General features: G+C 56.1%; 2 protein-coding genes across 2 annotated transcripts; both read right to left on the minus strand.

Moving 5' to 3' along the window:
- Nucleotides 1-290: 290 nt before the first annotated feature.
- On the minus strand, nt 291-4,816 carry LOC101680039 (keratin, type I cytoskeletal 13). The gene is made up of 8 exons (XM_045080684.1): nt 4,222-4,816; nt 2,866-2,948; nt 2,512-2,668; nt 2,170-2,331; nt 1,956-2,081; nt 1,646-1,866; nt 971-996; nt 291-611 (listed from the first exon to the last, which is right to left on the minus strand). Exons 1-8 carry the CDS (start codon nt 4,714-4,716, stop codon nt 535-537), a joined length of 1,347 nt encoding a protein of 448 aa, XP_044936619.1. The 5' UTR covers nt 4,717-4,816; the 3' UTR covers nt 291-534.
- A 7,141-nt stretch (nt 4,817-11,957) lies between these two features.
- Nucleotides 11,958-16,294, minus strand: KRT15 (keratin 15). Its single transcript, XM_045080687.1, has 8 exons — nt 15,696-16,294; nt 14,725-14,807; nt 14,446-14,602; nt 13,803-13,964; nt 13,591-13,716; nt 13,160-13,380; nt 12,842-12,867; nt 11,958-12,315 (listed from the first exon to the last, which is right to left on the minus strand). Exons 1-8 carry the CDS (start codon nt 16,197-16,199, stop codon nt 12,221-12,223), a joined length of 1,374 nt encoding a protein of 457 aa, XP_044936622.1. The 5' UTR covers nt 16,200-16,294; the 3' UTR covers nt 11,958-12,220.
- Between the last annotated feature and the right edge of the window lie 2,768 nt (nt 16,295-19,062).

Genomic DNA, 19,062 nt, shown 5'->3' on the forward strand with positions numbered 1-19,062 from the left:
TCTCCCCATCACCTGACAGAACCCGTTGCTGACGTATGTTCTACAAGGTGTAGAACTGGATCACGTGTTCCCCCATGTCTCCAGTTCACCCCATTTGTCTGTGTTTGCTGAGCACCATCATCGATGAGCCCCGATGGCTGGTCCGGGTGCCTTGTGTCCTTTCCAGCCAGGAGCTCCCTGGGCCAGACTTGTTGGGGGGGGGGGCACCCAGCCAACGGCACCCATTCACCCACCGCCCCAGATCAGGACCTTGGCAGGTGCTACCCTCAGAGACCAGACCGGAATCAAAATACAGTTGCAAAAAAAAGCAGGAAACTTTATTGAATTATCTTTTCTTTTTAGTAGAGAAGCTGAGAAGCCTGAGGAACCAGGTAAGGGAGAAGAGGAAGCCCACGGGGAGAGAAGCAGGGAGCGCCCGCCCTCAGGAAAGTGCGGGGCCAGGGAGCATCCTGCGGTCTCCCCCTTTCTCCAGCGGGGACCCATCAGTTCTCTCCTCTGGATGCTGAAGACAGAGGGAGAAGATGCCGAGTGGATTTAAAGCCTACCGGTGCCTGAAGTGCGGCGACCGGAAGAGTTGCTGCTGGTGGTGGTGACTGTGACGCTGGAGTTCCCTGAGACATGGAGGAGGCAAGACATACTTAAGCTGGAGAAGACCCACCTCGGCAGGTCAGGGTCCCCCAGGAGAGCCCCAAGCCCCCCTCATGGGTCAAGTTGAAGGTCAGTTGATAGGGATTCATGTTATTGTCCCCAAAGCTAGTTCCTTCCAAAATATGCCAGTGGGATATATCCCAGTGGGCAGACCTAGCTATTTTGCAAAGAAAAGAGACGAGCAAATGGCCACGTCCCGCAGAGCCCTCTCCCTCCCTCCCTACACTGGGGAGTCCAGCACAGCCTATCTCCCAGCCCCCCAGGGCAGTGAACAGGAGCCCGACTCATCCCTCCCCACCCTCCCCTGGGGTTGTCTCCTTACCTCCTGAGGAGGTCAGGCCAGCCATCCTGGGAGAGAGAAGAGAGGTCATGTGAGCAGAAGGCACCAGAGGACAGTGGCTCACCTGTCCCCAGGGGAGCAACTCAGATCATCCTTCAGAGCCCCTGAGTTGGGCTTTTTTACCAACTCTGCCCTTAGCCAAAGGGGCAGCAGCTGGTACCTGCCAGGCCTGTCCGCTGTCTGTCTCGGGCCCCAAATCCAGCACATTTGTTGGAAGTTTTGTCCTCCTTCTGGTCCATTTGGTACCACTCCCTTCCCACAATCCCTCTCCCTGGGCCCACAAGGTTGGCCTGGTCCGTATAAACAGTCTGAAGGGAGTTAAATCACCATATTCATAGCTTTGTTCAGCTGACCTGAACCCAAGGTAATATTCTTCCAATATGAGATGTTCTGTCCGTGGTCCCTATTCCTGCCCATCTAATCCAAAGGCCCAAGCTACAGAGTTTAAAGGGACAGACCCTGCGGCCTGCTGAGGAAATGCCCCACAGCCTGATTCTAGAAAACAGGGAGCTCTGGTCCTGGATCTGCATCCAGTCTAAGCTCAGAAGGTCCACTTCTGGGAGGGTCATGAGGACCTGATCCCTAAGGCCCTGCCCGCTCGGCTGTCCAAGGGCCCTGTGGTCACATTCCCAAGAGGGAGACTTGAGAGGCCCCTACCTGGCATCCTGGCCCTCCAGCAGGCTGCGGTAGGTGGCAATCTCCTGCTCCAGCCGCGACTTGATGTCCAGCAGCGTCTTGTACTCCTGGTTCTGGCACTCCATCTCACTGCGGAGTTCGCTCAGCTGGGCCTCCAGGCTGCCAATGAGCCCCTGGATCTGCTGCAGCTGCGTGGCATAGCGGCACTCCGTATCTGCTACGGTGCCCTCCAGCCCGGCTTTCTGGGGGGGCGATAAAGAAGCAATGAGGGGAGCCTGGCCAGGCTAAGTTTGAGAGGCGGTGGCTGCCGGACGGAGGGCCTCGGGTGTACCATGCTGAGCTGGGACTGCAGCTCGATCTCCAGGCCCTGGAGTGTGCGCCTCAGCTCCGTGATCTCTGTCTTGCTGGTCTGGATCATGGCAGTGCTAGAGGTCACCTCCTTGGTCAGCTCTGCACTCTGAAATTAGAGCAGGAAAAAGGTCATGGAGGAGCCCCGTGGAAGGCCCTGGCAGCCCCCGGCTCCGTGGGGTAAGAGGGCTGGGCACCTTGCTGTGGAACCATTCCTCGGCATCCCGCCGGTTCTTCTCCGCCATGGCCTCATACTGCTCCCTCATCTCGGCCAGCACGCGGGTCAGGTCAATGCCCGGGGTGGCGTCCATCTCCACGTTGACCTGGCCTACCACCTGACTGCTGAACTCCTTCATCTCCTACAGCGACAGAAGAGGAATACACATGATGCTCCCCGCCCGTCCTCCTCCTCCTCAGCTCTGAGGGCTTCCAGCATGTTCCGGGAAGTGCTTCCGGGTCACCCAGCAGAAGGCTAAGTCTGGCTGTTCCCCTTTCTCACTAGAGGTGATTCAGCCATGGCAGCCTCTGCCGACCCTCACCTCCTCGTGGTTCTTCTTCAGGTAGGCCAGCTCCTCGTTCAGGCTCTCAATCTGCATTTCCAGGTCGGCCTTGGACAGGGTCAGCTCATCCAGCACCCGCCGCAGGCCATTGGTGTCGGCCTCCACGCTCTGGCGCAGGGCCAGCTCATTCTCGTACCTAAAGGATTTTTGTTGTTGTTGTTGTTGTTGTTGTTGTTGGAAAAGCTACACAGAAATGATATTAGACCCTCCCCTACTTCTGCACTGGAGTCTCCAAGACCTTCATGCCTGGGATGCTCCGATTTCAGTATTCAGATGAGCCTCTGTCTCAAATAAAAGACAGTTTGGAAAGACCAGTGGGGACGAGGAACTCACTTGAGCCTGAAGTCATCCGCCGCTAGCCGGGCATTGTCAATCTCCAGGATGACCCGGTTGTTGTCGATGGTAGCCGCCAGGATCTGCAAAATACAAAGGGTCATCACGGGAGGGTCCAAGAGCTGGAGGAGGAGAAAGAGAAAACACAGGCAGGGCTGTTGACCTCAGACACCTGGGTGCCTGATAAGGCACCGGGATAAGGCCCTGCTCTCTGAGCTCGGTGAAGTGAGGGGCAGAGCAGGTCCCTCCTCTGAGTCTGTCACTCTGACATTCTATCTATGCCTGCTCATGATGGGGAAGATCGGAATGTACATTTCAGGGGAATGACCCTGCCCAGGACTTCTTTGGTTAGTCATGTCTTGAAGGCCTCGGACTAGCGACCTCTCTAGCTCACCATTGGGACAGCCTTCTCCTTAAAGTCAGGAGGGGGTCAGCCTGGGTCCACACAGCTCATAGTAAGCTCACTGGAGCTGGCCTCCTGGCTGAGCAGAAGAGAGAGCCAATAAACACTCCCGTCCATTTGAATTCCTTGTCTAAACTCTCATATACCGAAGCAGTTAAAACCCACCCCACATAGCTGGGACCCAGCCCAGGCTGGTGGATTTCTGTTCCAACAAGCTGGGACCCCAGCATGACAGACAGGCCTTGATGAAGCAATCTCAGCTCAGCTTAGCACGGCCTGGGCCTCTGCCTCCCCCTCCTGCTCCTCCTAGCCAGCTGAGAATAACAGTTTAAATGGGACCCCTACAAAATCAACTAGTATTCCCAGACCAGTATTCCTTTCTCTGCTGATTTGAGTCATTCTTCATGGTTTTTAAAACTGTCATGGTTTCCAAACATCTCCGTGGGTTGGAATTATAGGGATCAAGTCATTAATAATAACATAACTGTTTAGGAAGCAGTAAAAATGTTGACGTGAGTAATAACAGTAAAAGAACGCGTTTGCGGAGCAGTGGCCTAAGAAAGCTTATCAGGGGGCGCCTGGGTGGCTCAGTGGGTTAAGCCGCTGCCTTCGGCTCAGGTCATGATCTCAGGGTCCTGGGATCGAGTCCCGCATCGGGCTCTCTGCTCGGCGGGGAGCCTGCTTCCCTCTCTCTCTCTGCCTGCCTTTCCGTCTACTTGTGATTTCTCTCTGTCAAATAAATAAATAAAATCTTTAAAAAAAAAAAAAAAGAAAGAAAGAAAGAAAGCTTATCAGGAGTAGAGACGCTTGGTAGTAAAAGACTAGAATTTTCCTCCAAAGGCGGGGTGAGGATTCCACCACACTCCATCTTCTGGTCCTTTGGGATGCCGTGTTCCCTGGCCTTTGCAGCTCTGCCCTGCAGGAAGAAAGCTCGCCAACACCCGAGGACTCACCTTGTCACGGAGCTCCTCAATGGTCTTGAAGTAGGGGCTGTAGTCCCGCTCCGGGCTGCTGGGGCTCTGCTTCTGGTACCAGTCCCGGATCTTGACCTCCAGCTCTGTGTTGGCCTCCTCCAGGGCCCGCACCTTCTCCAGGTAGGAGGCCAGGCGGTCGTTGAGGTTCTGCATAGTGATCTTCTCGTTGCCAGAAAGGAGGCCTCCATCACCACCACCGTAGTCACCAAAGCCACCGCCAAAACCCCCACCAAAGCCACCGCCAAGGCCACCTCCAAAGCCACCTCCAAGGCCACCTCCAAAGCCACCTCCAAAACCACTACCAGCCCCTCCACCAAAGCCACAGCTCATGCCGCCCCCATAGCCCCCAGCTGAGCCCCCAGAGACAAAGCGGGTTGAGCAGGCAGAGACACTGCGGCCTCCTCCTAGCTGGCAAGAGCCACCCCCAAAACCACCACCATAGCTGGCGGAAGAGCTCTGCAGGCGGCAGCTCATGGTGAGAGCAAAAGAAGCAGCAGGTGTGGACAGGAGCGGGGCTTGGCCTGGGCCGAAGACTGTGGCTCTTCCCCAGAGTGGGTGCCTTTTATACTGTCCTCCAGCAGGTTGAACAATCGCCCCATCTTCTCTCCTCCCTTCCCCACCCTCTGACTGCTGCCAGCTGCACTCTGTTTCCCACAAGCCCAGTTACCTCTGCTCTCCAAGGTGGGTTGTGCCTTTGGGGGTGGCTTTTTTTTTTTTTTTAAATCCTTAACAAAAGGGATGATTCAGAGGGCACAGTGTTCTGCCTGAGACTACCCTTTTGACAGCTGAATTCCACTTCAGCTCTGCACTTAGGGAGCTCACTCCACAGGCTCTCAGCTCCACCCAGTACTAGAATGGGGACAGAGGGTTTGCTCTTCTGGCCCCTCTACTAGTCCTCCACTCAGCCTGGAAAGCGGGGAGGTGACGAGGGACATCTCTCCTACACTGGGCAGCCCTCAGCCCCCTTCTTTCTATTTCTAAACCCTCAGACTAAGATGTTCTACATCCTTCTTAGCATTTCTCCTACTCCGGTGCTCCCAGCGAATCTGTGGACAAACTTGGCTTGGTCCTGTAGAATTGACCCCCTTGTAGCTGTTTAGGCTGATGGCGGGCAACGGGGGAGCGCCAAGACAATCCGATAAAGTCCCAGTGACAAGGGAACTTAGGGACCTTCTAACACAGCGGGGGAAACTGAGGCACAGAATACAGAAGCAAGCAGCCCGGCACATCATAACATGACAGAGAACACACTCAGACCCCTCACCATAAGCAGGCACAGAGCTACATATACTCGCTGTGTCATTCAATCTTTGTAGCAAACTGGTGAGGCAGGTCCTACAACTACCCCATTTTACACAGGGGGAAATCAAGGCTTAAGAGTAGTCAGGACTAAAACCCAAGTTGGGTTCACACTGACACAAAGACTCCTTTTCTAGGTATATAATTCATACGGTAAATTGTACAAACTGTTAGTGTCCAACTCTATGCATACTTACCTATGTAGGAAGCCTCAAACACGCGTACCCAGCACCCAGAACATTTGCAGCGCTCCATAAAGCTCCCTGTACCCTTTCCCAGTCAATTACCTACACCCCCTGCCTCTAACGAGACCACGATTCCCACTTCTGCCCCCCTAGATTAATTCGAAGATCTCGACTAAGAGCTCTTTTTCTCCCTAGAGAACGTTTGACAATGCCTGGAGACATTTCAGTTGCAACAACAGGGGGATCCCACAGGTATCTGGAGGACAGAGACCAGGGATACTATTAAATATCCTGCCATGCCCAGGACAGCCCCCACAACAAAGAATTCCCCAGCCCGGAAGGTCAATGGTATGGAGTTGAGAAGGGCTGGATCAGACTGCCCCCGGGGTTCAATCATACCCTCATATCAGCTGCCTTCGAGGCATGGTTGAGCCTGGAAAGGAAGTCTTGGAATGCCTAACAGGGCTCCTTCTAGCCCCCCGGTCACGGAACACCTGTCCAGCTTGTGAGCGCTTGACCAAGAGCCACATGGGAGGATATAGTCTCTGCCGAGGAGCCTCAGATGTAGCTAAAACTCAAGGACTGCTTAATCTCCCTGCCAGAGAAGGCTTCAGGCCCGAATAAAAGGGCCTAGAGGTGGCCTCTCAGAGCCCAAGTTAAATGGAGAAGTTTCCAGGGCTAAGAATAGAGAACTCTGGACTCAGGCTCCAACTCCCACTCACCAAGGCGGCCAAACTTACCATGAATGGCCTCTCAGGGGCAGCCTGCTAGCCCACAGCAGCCAGGGGGTCTGCACCAGGCTAAGGACTAGGGTAGGGTGACCCAGGCTCGAAGTGATCCCGAGAACCCCTTTGCTGATTCAGCAAGCCAGGAAACAAGGCTCAGAGTCAGGGCTTTCCTGCCCTTCGTCTTCTGCAGGGAGGGAAGGAGGCCTGTGTTTCATCCAGCAGCTGTCAGCACCAGGGAGGGGGCCACGGCATGCTTGGGGTCTCACAGGGAAGCCAGGGTTTCAGGCTGACCTCTGACCCTGCCCAGCCCTCCTGCCCCAAACTGACAGCTCAGCGCTCCCTCTCTCTGAAAAGCTGTGTGATTCAGCCCAAAGCAGGAGCTCTCAGGCTCTCCCTCTCTTCTCGCTCTCAGTAGAGGATCAAAACTGACAAAAAGGTGATTAATAAAACCTGCCAGGCCTGGAGTGACGATCCTCCCCCCCAGGGCTGACAGTGGGCTGAGACCAACGCCTCTTAGAGGAACAATGCCCCAGATCCTCCAAAGTCCCAGTAGTACAAACACAGGGGGGTGGCGACATGCCTCCCTTGCAGGGTCAGGGCACGGTCTCTCCCCTCCCCTCCCGTCCCCTCCCTGAGCAGGCACTTACAGTGCATAACACAGGAATGTCTTCCTCTGACCCACGGTGAACCCCAGGGCCCTTCTGGAGGAAGCTGTGCAAGGACCCATCCTGGGGCCCCAGTTTCACCGCTCCTGGCCCTGCTCCTGATGGGGCAGGAAAAAAGTCCTGGGGCAGAGACCCCCTTCTTTGGTTTCTGACAAAATCACACCAACGTCGTAAGAGGAGGGGAAGCACATGTGTGAGCAGCCCCACAAACAAGGCGGGCTTCTCACACTGTCACTGGGTCCTCACGACAGTGGGCAAGGGGTGTTCTTGGCCCCATCTTACAGCTGAGGTTCGGGGAGGCTGAGTTACTTGCTCAAGGTCACCATGAAGGCAAGGTTCAAAGCTCGTCTCTGGCTCTCTCTACCCCGACTAATGGTGCCTTGGAGCCTTGATGTGAACTCGGTAGATGATCTCTGAATGTTACATTCTGTATTTTTTAAAGATAATAAGATGACATTAGCTAATATTTCTTGAATGCTGTGTTAGACACTCTACCTGTGTAACCTCAAAAGAACCCTATGGCATTGGGCACAACCCCTTTTCACCTGAGGACGCTGAAACCCAGAAAAGTCTAAATTCCTTGCCCAAGATGCAAACCTCTGGCTCCAGGGTCTGCATCCTTCTTCCCGCCTGCCTGCTAACCCCCCTTCAGGCCAGCCTCAGCGCCACCCCACCCAAGCAGGAGTGTCCTCTGTCACCCACCATGCTCCCAGGTTTCCTGACACTGCAGGCCCAGCAGCTAGAGGGTCCTGTTTCCCACAGCAGCTGGGCCTGTGCAGCTGAAGGCCTGACGGAGCAGCCTGACTTCTATCTGTCCTACTGTGAGCTCCAAAGCTTGGGGGCTTGCGAGGTACTCAGTGCAGAATGTCAAAGACAGAGTTGTGCCAGACCCAGAATGCCAAGGCCCAAGGCAGTAGGAAGCAAGGAGAAAGATGCGGCTTTCCATCTCTACCACCAGCTCCCCGGGGGCCTTATGTTGAATGATTTCTAAGTCTTCCTGTGCAATGCCTTGCTGGGTCTCTGGTTCTCAAGGACTTGTCCAAAGTTGCCAGATTGTTCACCTGCCCAGCTGAGGCTTCAATCCTGTCCCCCCAGCTCTGAATTCAGGGACCCTCGATTGGCTCTTGGATCGGGCTCCTCCCTCCCTCCTGTTTCCCTAGACCACATAGGGTCTAGAGCCCAGGATGGCTGACCCACCTCCCAAAATGTTTCGAGGCTCCCCCACGGAGAAAAGGAGCCACTCATGAAAAGCAGACCTTCCCCAGACAGTGAAGCTGGGCCATCTGGTCAGCCACCCTCACCCTCAGAAACACCTGCTTCCCATAGCAGTACTCAGCAGCCTTCTCCTGCCAAGTGTCAAGGCCCCCAGTCTTCACATACCTATAATCCCCAGCTTTCTAAAATCCTTTACACCACCCGGGGTTCCCAGGAACCCAGGGAGGTTGTCAGAGGCTTTGAATTAGGTGGAACTGAGTTTCAACCCTGTATCTGCCATCGACTGGCTGTGTGACCCTGGGAAAGTTACTCAACCTTTCAGTGGTTTGGTGGCCACAGCTGAAAACCAGACATTAGATGAGTTAGCATTGGAGAAGCGCCTGACTTGTGGGAAAACTTGCCAGGCTCTTCCTTTTACAAAGGAGGAATTTCAAACTCATCCTAGGGTCGTGACCTGTCCTGGGCCTCCGTTCTGGGCCAGTTTGCTGTGCTTCCCTCTCTGGTCCCTTCAGCCAGCAAGGTGCCCACAAGGACCAGACAAGTGACAGTTGGTGGCATTCGTATCTTATTTCCCCAACTCAGCTTTACATTCCCTGAGGAAAAGGTCTTTGAGTAGCAGCCCCTAATACTACTCCTGGCAGAGGGAAGCTATCAAATGCCTAAGAAGCAGGTTCAGGGAGACTTTGCTGGCTTTAGGGGAGAGGAGATGGGGACCCAGACAAGTATCCAGTGGGGTCATCCGCGCCGCAAATCTCATGGAAGAAGCTGCCAACCCCTGATTTCCCCCTATGCTGTCAGCTGCCTGTGCAGGGACAGGTGACCACCAGGCCCACACTCACCCAAATACAGGCCCACACTAGGGAATGTCCAGAGCCATGTCTAAGGCAGGAAAAAACAAAGGAGAAGCAAGGTCATGCATTAATTCAACAAATATTTATGAAGCTCCCACTCCGAGAGCTCAGAAGTGCAAGGAGAAGACACTGCCCCTGCTGTCACCGATCTCACAGGCCAGGTTCCCCTCGGAGGTCCCACGATACAGATGAACTCATAGAGAACCTTGAGTCTGGTCCAGCCAGCCTCCCCAGTTTAAAGCTGAGGACACTGAGACCTGGAGAGGGTCAGGGACCTGGCAAAGTCCCCAGGGAGCTGCGTAGTCATGTCCCTGTGCCTCCTCTGGGAAGACTAGCCTCGCCTGAGACTAGCCTACGTCCCTAATGCCTGGCCCCAAAGCTAGCCTCTCTCTGCCTGCTTCCCAGATTGGTTGGAAACCAAGCCTGACCTCAGCCCAGGGGCAGGCAGAAGGCGGGCCATCTCTGCCCAAAGACTATTTAAAGGGCTCAGCCAGGAACAAGCTATCTTGGGGTGTGAGCGTCTCTCTCCAGGGTCAGGCAGGAAACAGGATACAGCAAGTCCAAGGACCTCTCTCGGACCCCAGGATCCCTGGAGAGCAGGAATGGGCCCTCCAAGGAACAGAAGCAGCTTCCCCTCTCCAGCCCAGGGTCTGGCCTGAGAGAAAGCCCGCTGGATGAGGGGGGGAACCCCACCTTGCGTCTCTGCAGCTTTGCAGAGGTTATTTTGGCAAACTACGGGCTGAGGAAACCCTTGGTGGGTTGCTTTGAAGATCTGAGACTCCTCAAGAGAGCCCCGGAGGCCAGTGAAGCAGGAGCAGCAATCAGGCCGTTGGGCCTGGGAGACCCAGGAAGGGGTCTGGCCGTTTTCAGGATGTCAGGGACATGACAGCTTCAGCAGGAGCTTAAGCCCTGTCTGCGAGAGACTGAGAATGATCTTTTTAGCAGTAATGGCTGGATGACATTTGAACAGGCTTCCCAAGAGGTGAAGAAAGGGGCTTCAGATTAACACACCCTCCTAAGAAAGATGTTGCCAGAGCCACCTGGGTGGCTCAGTGGGTTAAAGCCTCCGCCTTTGGCTCAGGTCATGATCCTGGGGTTTTGGGATCCAGCCCCACATTGGGGGGGGGGGGGTCTCTGCTCAGCAGGGGGCCTGCTTCCCCCCCCCACCCTCCTCTCCACTTACTTGTGATCTCTGTCAAATAAATAAATAAAATCTTTAAAGGAAGGAAGGAAGGAAGGAGGAAGGAAAGAAAGAAGGAAAAGAAAGAAATATGTTGCCAGTTTCCGTGACCTGCACGACATCCAGGAAAAAGCAAAGGTTTGAACGCAGAGAGACCAGTCCCAGGCCTAGCCTCACGGATTCCTGGCTCATGCCCTCAATACCACACTTTTACAAAACCTCTGGGGGAGCAAATCAGATGCTATCCATTGAATGCTCTGCCCAGAGCCCTGCATAGTGTAGATGTTTAATAAGTTCTGTTTTGTTCCTCCAGCCCCAGAGAAGTCTGGCCTCAGAGTGTGTACTCAGGAGATGTATTCTAGATTAAATCTTCCCCAGAAAAAAAAAACAGGTGCCCTGCCCTCTCCAAACAGGATTGCTGGACAAGGAGTTTCACCCAGCAAGACTCATGGAGGCCCTCTCAGAGGGCCTGAATCTCCCCCCGAAAATGATCTGACTCTCAGGAGAAGAGAGGAACCTCCAACCTCCTCTTCCCAGCAGGACTAAGAAACCGGTTTTCCCTCTCCCCTCAGTCCTCACCAGAGCCTAGCCCAGCCACAGCACCGAGAGTTCTCGGCTTCCTCATTCCTTGCCCTCTGTCTGGGGTTATGAATCCCTGAGGAACCAGTGTCAGACCTGAGGCAGCAAATTAAGTGTGTGTGAATGTGGCTGCTCCAGTGAGCCCAAGGTCAGAGATGCTGGGTATGGGGGATCAGGGTTTGGACTGAGGAGGACAATAGGGGTTGATGTTTCTTTGGACTTAAGCTTGGAAAAATCTTGGAGGGCTTCCTGGAGTTGGTGTCTTTCCCTCTGATTTCCCCTTAATTGCTTTATGGGAAGGAGATTGTGACTTCAGGGGGTGAGAGGGTGGATAAGGTCCCTCTTTGCAGAAGGCAGAGATGTTGGGTGGCTCAGTCACTCTGGAGGTCAGGTGTGCCTGGAGGGGGAAAAAAGGGAGGTTCTAGGAACACATGTGGGAGGGCCAGAAATAAGGAGGAAGGTCCTGGCAATGACCTGTGAAGGGCTAAGGCCTGGGCTCCCGGAACAAGCGGTGGACTTTGAGTCATGCAGATATGGGGCCAGTCCCAGCCCTGTTGTTCACTATAATCCATGAGGTCCCTGGCAAAGTCATTCACCTCTCTGACTTCCTCATCTCTCAGATGGGAATCATAAATCCTGACCACCCACAATCACATTAAACAAGACCCATGGGTGGGGTTGCCTAGCACAGTGCCAACCCACACAAGGGTGAACCAATACAATCTATACAGTCAATTGTTTGGTAAATAATTGTTCAAAGCGACAAGTACAGTGTTGGGTGCACCCAGATGTTCTGAGGACAACCCCAACTCCTGCTTCCATGATCACTGGTTGGAATAAGCCAGAACAGCAAGTCACCTGTGCAGCCTGAGTTGGTCCTAGGTGCCCTAGGCACCCCAAAGAGTGAATTAGGACCATACAGGGAAAAAGCCAAAGTAAAAAGAGATGTCAGCCTGTGAGTCCTAGACCCACAAGGTCCCCAACAAGAAAAACTGGACATACTACCAAAGATATTTGCAAAAGGAAAAGCAATTCTTTATTGCATGGACACATGGCACAAACAACCTTGTTACACAATCCAGCGGCTTCCTGCCGGTTGCTGCTCAAAAGCAGATGGGGAGAGCTGGAGGGGAGTGGGAGGGGGAGCACTCAACAAAGAGAGCTTCACCCTTTGAAAGCAGGGACTAGGGTTTGCTCTTCTGGCCCCTCTAGCCAGTCCTCCACTCAGCCTGGGAATCGGGGAGGTGACGAGGGACATCTCTGCTAGACCGGGCACTCAGACCTCTCTCTTGCGAGAAGAAACCACCTTCCCGTCCACTGTCTCCTCGACATTGAGGCGAACTTTGCCGCCGCCACTGCCTCCCAGGGATGCTGTAGGAAGAAGGAGCAAGCTTCAGAGTGGGGGACCCTCACTTTTCTCCCTCCCAAGGCAGCCAGGACCTTGGCTAAGCTCAGGGAGAACTGGACAGCACCCCGGAGAATGGCCACTGGCCGATCCTTCCAGAGTGGCCAGGAGGTCTGGTGTTGAGTCACTCATCATAGAGGCAGCTGGTAGCAAGTTATGCCCCGCAGTGAGCAAGAAAGCCAGGGATTTAACTGCAAGTGAACAGGAAGTGACTGGGGGCCTCTTAGCATTAAATGCAAGAAGGTGGGCCCTGAGTGGGCCCTGGGAAGCTATTCCTTTGACAAAGCCTGCTCAAGCTGAAAGGTTCTCAAGAAATCTTTAACCCCCACTCTGCTGGGGCTGATAGAGGGTCCCTGTGGAAGAGATGTAGATGGGCATGTCCCTGCCCAACTGGCATGTTGGGTGTCTTTCTCCTTCCAGCCCATTCCAGAGGGAACGGTGGCTTCAACAGCCCCCTTGCCACCCCACTCAGGAAGCCTGAAGCCTTCTTACCTTCTCTGGCGCCAATGCCAGCCATCCTGAAAGAGAGGGGAAGCTGATGTAAGAGAAGGGCGTGAGCCCGGGTCTCCGGAAGGGAGTCCCCGGTGGCTGGCCAAGCAATCCACTCCAGCGGCCCCCACCACCAGCCGCACATGTGACTTCTCTAGAGGCTGGGACATCCTGAAAGCCTGTCCACACCTGCCACCCTCAAGCAGATAGATTCCGAATCACACTAACACCCCATCCGCTTCCTTTTCGCTGTCCCACTGCTGTCCGGGGAAGACCAGCCGGCCCCTCCCTCATCCCTCCCCCCTGCACTCTCGCCCCCACCTGGCGTCCTGGCCCTCCAGCAGGCTGCGGTAGGTGGCGATCTCCTGCTCCAGCCGCGACTTGATGTCCAGCAGCGTCTTGTACTCCTGGTTCTGGCACTCCATCTCATTGCGGAGCTCGCTCAGCTGGGCCTCCAGGCTGCTGATGAGCCCCTGGATCTGCTGCAGTTGTGTGGCGTAGCGGCACTCCGTCTCAGCCAGTGAGCCCTCCAGCCCGGTTTTCTGGGGGCGGGCAGCAGATCAACAGACTTATCAGGCCAGGAAAGAAGCTGCCGCAGCATGTGAACCAGCATTGAATGGAGGACAGGGGAGCCCCTCGGCCGGGGCTTGGGAACCCAAGACTTAACCAGCCCTGGATGATGGGAAAGGCCAGGTGGCACTGGGGCAGGCTGGGGCAGGCTGCAGGTGAGCTGGGGGGGCAGGTGGCCCTACCATGCTGAGCTGGGACTGCAGCTCGATCTCCAGCCCCTGCATCGTGCGCCTCAGGTCTGTGATCTCCGTCTTGCTGGTCTGGATCATCTCTGTGTTGGAGGCCACCTCCTTGTTCAGCTCCTCTGTCTGTGGGTCACACACAAGACTAATGAAGCCCACAGGCATCCTAGGAGACCTGGGGAGCTGGGGCAGGGCTGCGAGGTCAGGCCCACCTTGCTGAAGAACCAGGCCTCGGCGTCCCGTCGGTTCTTCTCCGCCATGGCCTCATACTGCTCCCTCATCTCGGCCAGCACGCGGGTCAAGTCCACGCCTGGTGCCGCGTCCATCTCCACGTTGACCTGGCCGGCCAGCTGGCTGCCGTACTCCTTCATTTCCTGCAGGGTGGACAGGGCCCGTTTAGGGACAGCGGGCTGACGGGAGAGCTGGGAGCCTAGGTTCCCACAGGCCCATCCTGGCTTTGTCCCTAACTCACTGCACACCCTTCGCATTCCTGTGTACCCACCCCAGCCTCTGTTTCCTGCTGAAGGTGAAGAGGTTCAATCACGTGGGCCCCTTGGCTCTGAGGGCCTCTCTTCCTTGCCAGATGCTACAGGAGGACCTCAAGACAGTGTAACCCCCTGTCTGAGCTCATGACACAAATCAAGACAGCAGGTCACACTGGCCCCCTGACCCAGCTATGGATCTGAGAAGGAAAGGGGTCCTGGGTCCCCAAAGGATAATACCCTTTGTTCTCCATGGGGATCCCTGTTTTGCTAGAGGGGAGCATATCTGAATCACTAAGCCCTTCTGCTAACTAGAAGGAGGTGCCGGGGCCCCACTCTGCCTCCCACCTCCAGCAGCCCTGCCAACCCTCACCTCCTCGTGGTTCTTCTTCAGGTAGGCCAGCTCCTCGTTCAGACCCTCAATCTGCATCTCCAGGTCGGTCTTGGCCAAGGTCAGCTCGTCCAGCACCCGGCGCAGACCGTTGATGTCGGCCTCCACGCTCTGGCGCAGGGCCAGCTCGTTCTCGTACCTGGGAAGAGAGAGGGAGCCCAGAGGAAGGAAGGGGCTGTTGGAGCTGCAGGAAGGAAAGAAGGCCGAGAAGGGAGGCGGGGAGGCGGGGTATCCAGGAGGGGAAAGGAGGCAGGAGCGCACTTGAGCCTAAAGTCATCCGCCGCCAGCCGGGCGTTGTCGATCTCCAGGATGACCCGGTTGTTGTCAATGGTGGCCGCCAGGATCTGCAGGAGACAGGGAGTCGGCCCCTGGAGCAGTGTTCTGTCTTGCCTGGTGTCTCCCCACCCTGTGCCCCAGGTCAGACCCCTGGCCGACAGTCTCCCCACTGACACCAGACCCAGAAGCCTGTAGGCTCCCCAAGACAGAGTTCAGACGCCCCTCAAGTACCCACATGAGGTGTTCCTGCACGCCACCCTTCCTTGGCCGTGAAAGACCAAGGAATCCAGAGTGCCCAGACTCCCCCGTGGGAACTGTCTGGCCAGGAGGGGTTGTGGTGGGGTTCAGGGGGCTCTAACAATAGCCCTCTCAGGGATAGTCCACCAGCCTGCCCCGGTCACTGGACTCCAGCACACCTGGACACAGCCATGGACCCACAGAACATCCCCACAGCCAGGAGAACCCCAGAGGGCAGGTCAGAAAGGCATGCTGCAGCTGAGGAAACTGGTCCAAGTGGGCTGGAAGGGTGAGTAAGTGACAGGCAGAGCACATCATGAGTTCGAGGTATTCTAAGCCCGAATACTGCTTTGGGCACCAAAGATATCCTCAAAGGGTGAGGCAGGTGGTCCTGACCTTCTGGGCTCCTGAGGCAACACTTAACCATTCTTGCAAAAGAAGCAAAGAGGGACTGGATGCAGAGCCCTGCTGGCGTGTGTCACTGCCCCCACCTCGGACCCCCTGGTCCTGACCAGTCTTGGGATCTTCCCACACCACCAGATGGAGCGGATGTGTGCCAGCATCCCCACCGGGAAAGCGCTCCCTGCTCTCCAAGCTATACACCGACACTCACTGCCCAGGCAGGAAAGCATTTCCTTGAGGCAACTGGAGCGCTGATGTTACAGACCTGGGCACGCACCAGCCACCTGCTCCCGTCTCCCTGCCACCTGAGGACTCACCTTGTCACGGAGCTCCTCAATGGTCTTGAAGTAGGGGCTGTAGTCCCGCTCCGGGCTGCTGGGGCTCTGCTTCTGGTACCAGTCCCGGATCTTGACCTCCAGCTCTGTGTTGGCCTCCTCCAGGGCCCGCACCTTCTCCAGGTAGGAGGCCAGGCGGTCGTTGAGGTTCTGCATAGTGATCTTCTCATTGCCAGAAAGGAGGCCTCCATCACCACCACCGTAGTCACCGAAGCCACCGCCAAAACTCCCACCAAAGCCACCTCCAAGGCCACCCCCAAAACCACTACAAGCTCCTCCACCGAAGCCGCAGCTCATGCCGCCCCCATAGCCCCCTCCTGACCCCGAGGAGACGAACCTAGCAGAAGAAGCCGAAATAGTGCGGCTTCCACCGCCCCCACAGAGACTCCCCCCACCAAAGCCGCCTCCCCCAACCCGGAGGGTGCCCCCCCTGGTAGAGCCACCCCCAAAGGTGGAAGAAGAGGTCTGCAGAAATGTGGTGCTCATGGCTGGGTGGCTGGGGAGTTCTCAGCAAGCACAGAGGCGCTGGCGAGGAGGAGGCAGGGCTGAGAGCGGAGCGCTGCCCTGTCACCCCCCAGCCTGGGGCTCCTTATATACCCCTCCGAGGGGGTTGTGGGACCGCGTCTCCTCCCCCAAAGGGAGGCCAACTCCCTTGTTCAAACGGGACTGCCTGCACACCTCTTCAAGGCTGAAGTGGAGTCTCTCTTTCTTTTTTTTTTCAATGCAACAAAAGAGATGATTCAGAATGAATGGTGTTTTGCCCCCAGGGCCATGGTTTTAACACTTCGCTGGCAGGTTATCTCCACACTCTGGGAGAACCTGGAGAGTAGCGAGTAGTGGGGAGAGTAGCGGGGAGCAAAGCCGTGTCACCCTACAGCTCCCAGGGGTGGAGCAGCTCAGGCCCCATCTGTCCTCACCAGACTTCTCTGCTGCCACCAGGCCAGGACCCTCCCCCCAAGGCGGCTAGCTCCCCTCTCTCAGTTTGGGGAGAGTGCTCTGTGTTGTCCCACTCTCAGACTCCAGGGAAAGCAGTGGCCTGGGGGTGGGGGGATGAGTGGGGGGAAGCTTTGCAGGGCTTCTGGGGACAGGCTGGGTGGGAGGTCATGGGTCAATTTCCAACTAAGGTGATCAGAGAGGCCTACACATGTCACTTCCCTGACAGATCAGGACTCTCCTCCGCCAAGCCTCTTCCCCTTCCCCACCCCCCACCCCCAGCCCCCAGCCCCGTTGGCCTGGCACTCTCACAAAGGCCAGGAGGCTCAGGGCTGACAAGGCGCTGATTGATAATCCCGCCACCTGCCAACCGCACATGTCCCTGAACCTTTGCTTGCTCCCGGGACGCGTCGGGGCAAACCTCTGCAGATAAGACTGAAGCACAGTCCAGAAAACCCCTGCCTTCTCCAGAGGGAGGCATGTTCCTGCAGAGCAGGGCCACATGAACTCCTTTTGTCCCATCAAGCGCTTTGGGGCTGGGGAGGGACCTGACTCCGAGGGCTCTATGTGCCTGAGTGTTGGGAGGGAGGATTCGGGGACGCCTGGCAGGCAGATTGGAAGACACCTCTTCTCAGAGAAGGACGCTGAGGCCAGAGAGGGAAGCTGAATGACCAGGGGCCTGTTTCAGGGATACATAATATACAAATCCTGGCCAGCCAGCACCGGCTCCAGGGCTCCAGGGGAGCGGGGGTGCTAGGGAGGGAAGCAAAGCTGATCTGAAGAATCAGAAGGATACTTGGTCCAGAGCTGACGTGCAGTGAGCTCTGGAGTCCCTCCGGCGGTTCAAATCCTGGCTCCATCAGTTACTACCTGTGAAACCCGTGGCATGTTCCGGGGGCAAGGGGCACTCTCAGCTTCCACCAGAGGCCTGAGAGCCCCCAGCCTGCCTCCTCCTGCCTCCCTATCTTCTAAAGAAGCAGACAGTGGGGCTCAGGACCTGCGGTTCCCCTGCGAGCTGGGGTGGTACAAGGAGCTCAGGCCGAGGTGAGTGGGGGTGGATGAGCCGGCCTCTGAGCACTGAGCGCAGACAGGGCGGTATTGTCTCGTGAGTGGGTGGGTATTGTCTTTTCCTCCGAAAGAAAAATAATCAAACTCAGATCAGCCTCAGCTCATTAAAGCCTCTGCAGACATCACGGCCCCAGCAATTAACAAGGGAACGATTACACGCCATCGCCCCAGGCTGCGCAAGGGCTGGGCCCCAGCCAGCCCCTCTTCTGCACCCTGACTCCCCTCTAGCACCCCTCGAGAGATGGCTCTCACACGCTATCTGGCGTGGCAGCTGCCCCAGTCACAGATCCCTGTTTTCAATGCAAACAGCTCCTGTGAGCTCAAGGTCTTGGGCTCATTAGCCCCAGGTGGGGAGGCTGGGCAAGGGTGGGGACCCAGCTCTGTTTGGCTCCAGCCCAGGCTGCAGCCCAGGGCCCTGCCCCAGGCAGCACGCCCAGGACGCTGTACCAGTTTCTGTCCTTGGCCCACTGCAGACGTGCCGTCCCCGGGGCCTTCTCTCCTGGGGATGGCATGTACAGCCCAGTGGAAAAGCCTGGGCTGGACTCCACCTCTGGGTGTGACTACCTCTCTGAGCCAGGTTCCCAACTTAACGTTGGGCCATCTTTCCACATATATGAGGAACTCAGGATAGTCCGAACGACAGAAGGAGTTAACTGTTTAACAGATTTAGAGTTTTGGTTTTACAAAATGGAAACCGTCCTGAGCACGCACGGCGATGCTGGTGGCACCATACGTGAACGGACTTCAGGCCACAGAACTGCCCGCTTAACCATGGCTGAGATGGTCAATTACAGTGTGTGTATTGCCGGAATACACAAAAAGACAATGGAGCCATTAACACTCAGTTTTACTGGGGAGTGCCACTGAGCATCCAGTGACACACAGCAGCAGCTCGGTCCTCGACATCCAACCTCACTCCCCACTCCCCAGGGCCTGGATAATTCCTCCTCTATTAGGTATGTGGCTTACTTAGTAATCCAGCTGCTGCTCTCAGCCTCAGTCTACCAATCTGGAAAATGGGAATAACCCCCCACCCTGTCTGCCCCCAAGGGGTAGAGCGATGCCTGTGACTGACAGGAAACGCTCCGCAAACTGAAGCGGTCACAAGGACCAGCAAGGAGGGAAAGACCCGCCCCCTGAATCCTCTCCCCTCCTCTCTCCTTCCCTCCCTCTCCCTCTTCTCCATCCCAGCCTCTCTGTCAACAGGGCACCCCTGGTTTCAGCTCCGTAACTGAGACAGACAAGTGTCCCAGCTCTTGCCTCCCCCCCCTCCCCCCCCACACACACACACACAAAGGAAGGCTTCATTCCTGACACCCAGACCCGCTACCCGGTTACCTGTCCCACC

The sequence above is a fragment of the Mustela putorius genome, unplaced genomic scaffold (assembly GCF_011764305.1).
Source record: "Mustela putorius furo isolate JIRA1106 unplaced genomic scaffold, ASM1176430v1.1 tig00000487_pilon_pilon_pilon, whole genome shotgun sequence".
NCBI classification, from domain to species: Eukaryota; Metazoa; Chordata; class Mammalia; order Carnivora; family Mustelidae; genus Mustela; species Mustela putorius.

What these genes read in the sequence shown, in the direction of transcription:
- LOC101680039 (XM_045080684.1), bottom strand. Translation starts at nt 4,716, where the DNA reads ATGAGCTGCCGCCTGCAGAGCTCTTCCGCCAGCTATGGTGGTGGTTTT. An exon ending in GCGGATGACTTCAGGCTCAA is followed by an intron (nt 2,669 to 2,865) that starts GTGAGTTCCTCG and finishes AAAATCCTTTAG; the next exon opens with GTACGAGAATGAGCTGGCCC. An exon ending in CTGGAGGGCCAGGATGCCAG is followed by an intron (nt 997 to 1,645) that starts GTAGGGGCCTCT and finishes TCTCTCTCCCAG; the next exon opens with GATGGCTGGCCTGACCTCCT.
- KRT15 (XM_045080687.1), bottom strand. Translation starts at nt 16,199, where the DNA reads ATGAGCACCACATTTCTGCAGACCTCTTCTTCCACCTTTGGGGGTGGC. An exon ending in AGGCCTGGTTCTTCAGCAAG is followed by an intron (nt 13,717 to 13,802) that starts GTGGGCCTGACC and finishes TGTGACCCACAG; the next exon opens with ACAGAGGAGCTGAACAAGGA. An exon ending in CTGGAGGGCCAGGACGCCAG is followed by an intron (nt 12,868 to 13,159) that starts GTGGGGGCGAGA and finishes CCTCTCTTTCAG; the next exon opens with GATGGCTGGCATTGGCGCCA.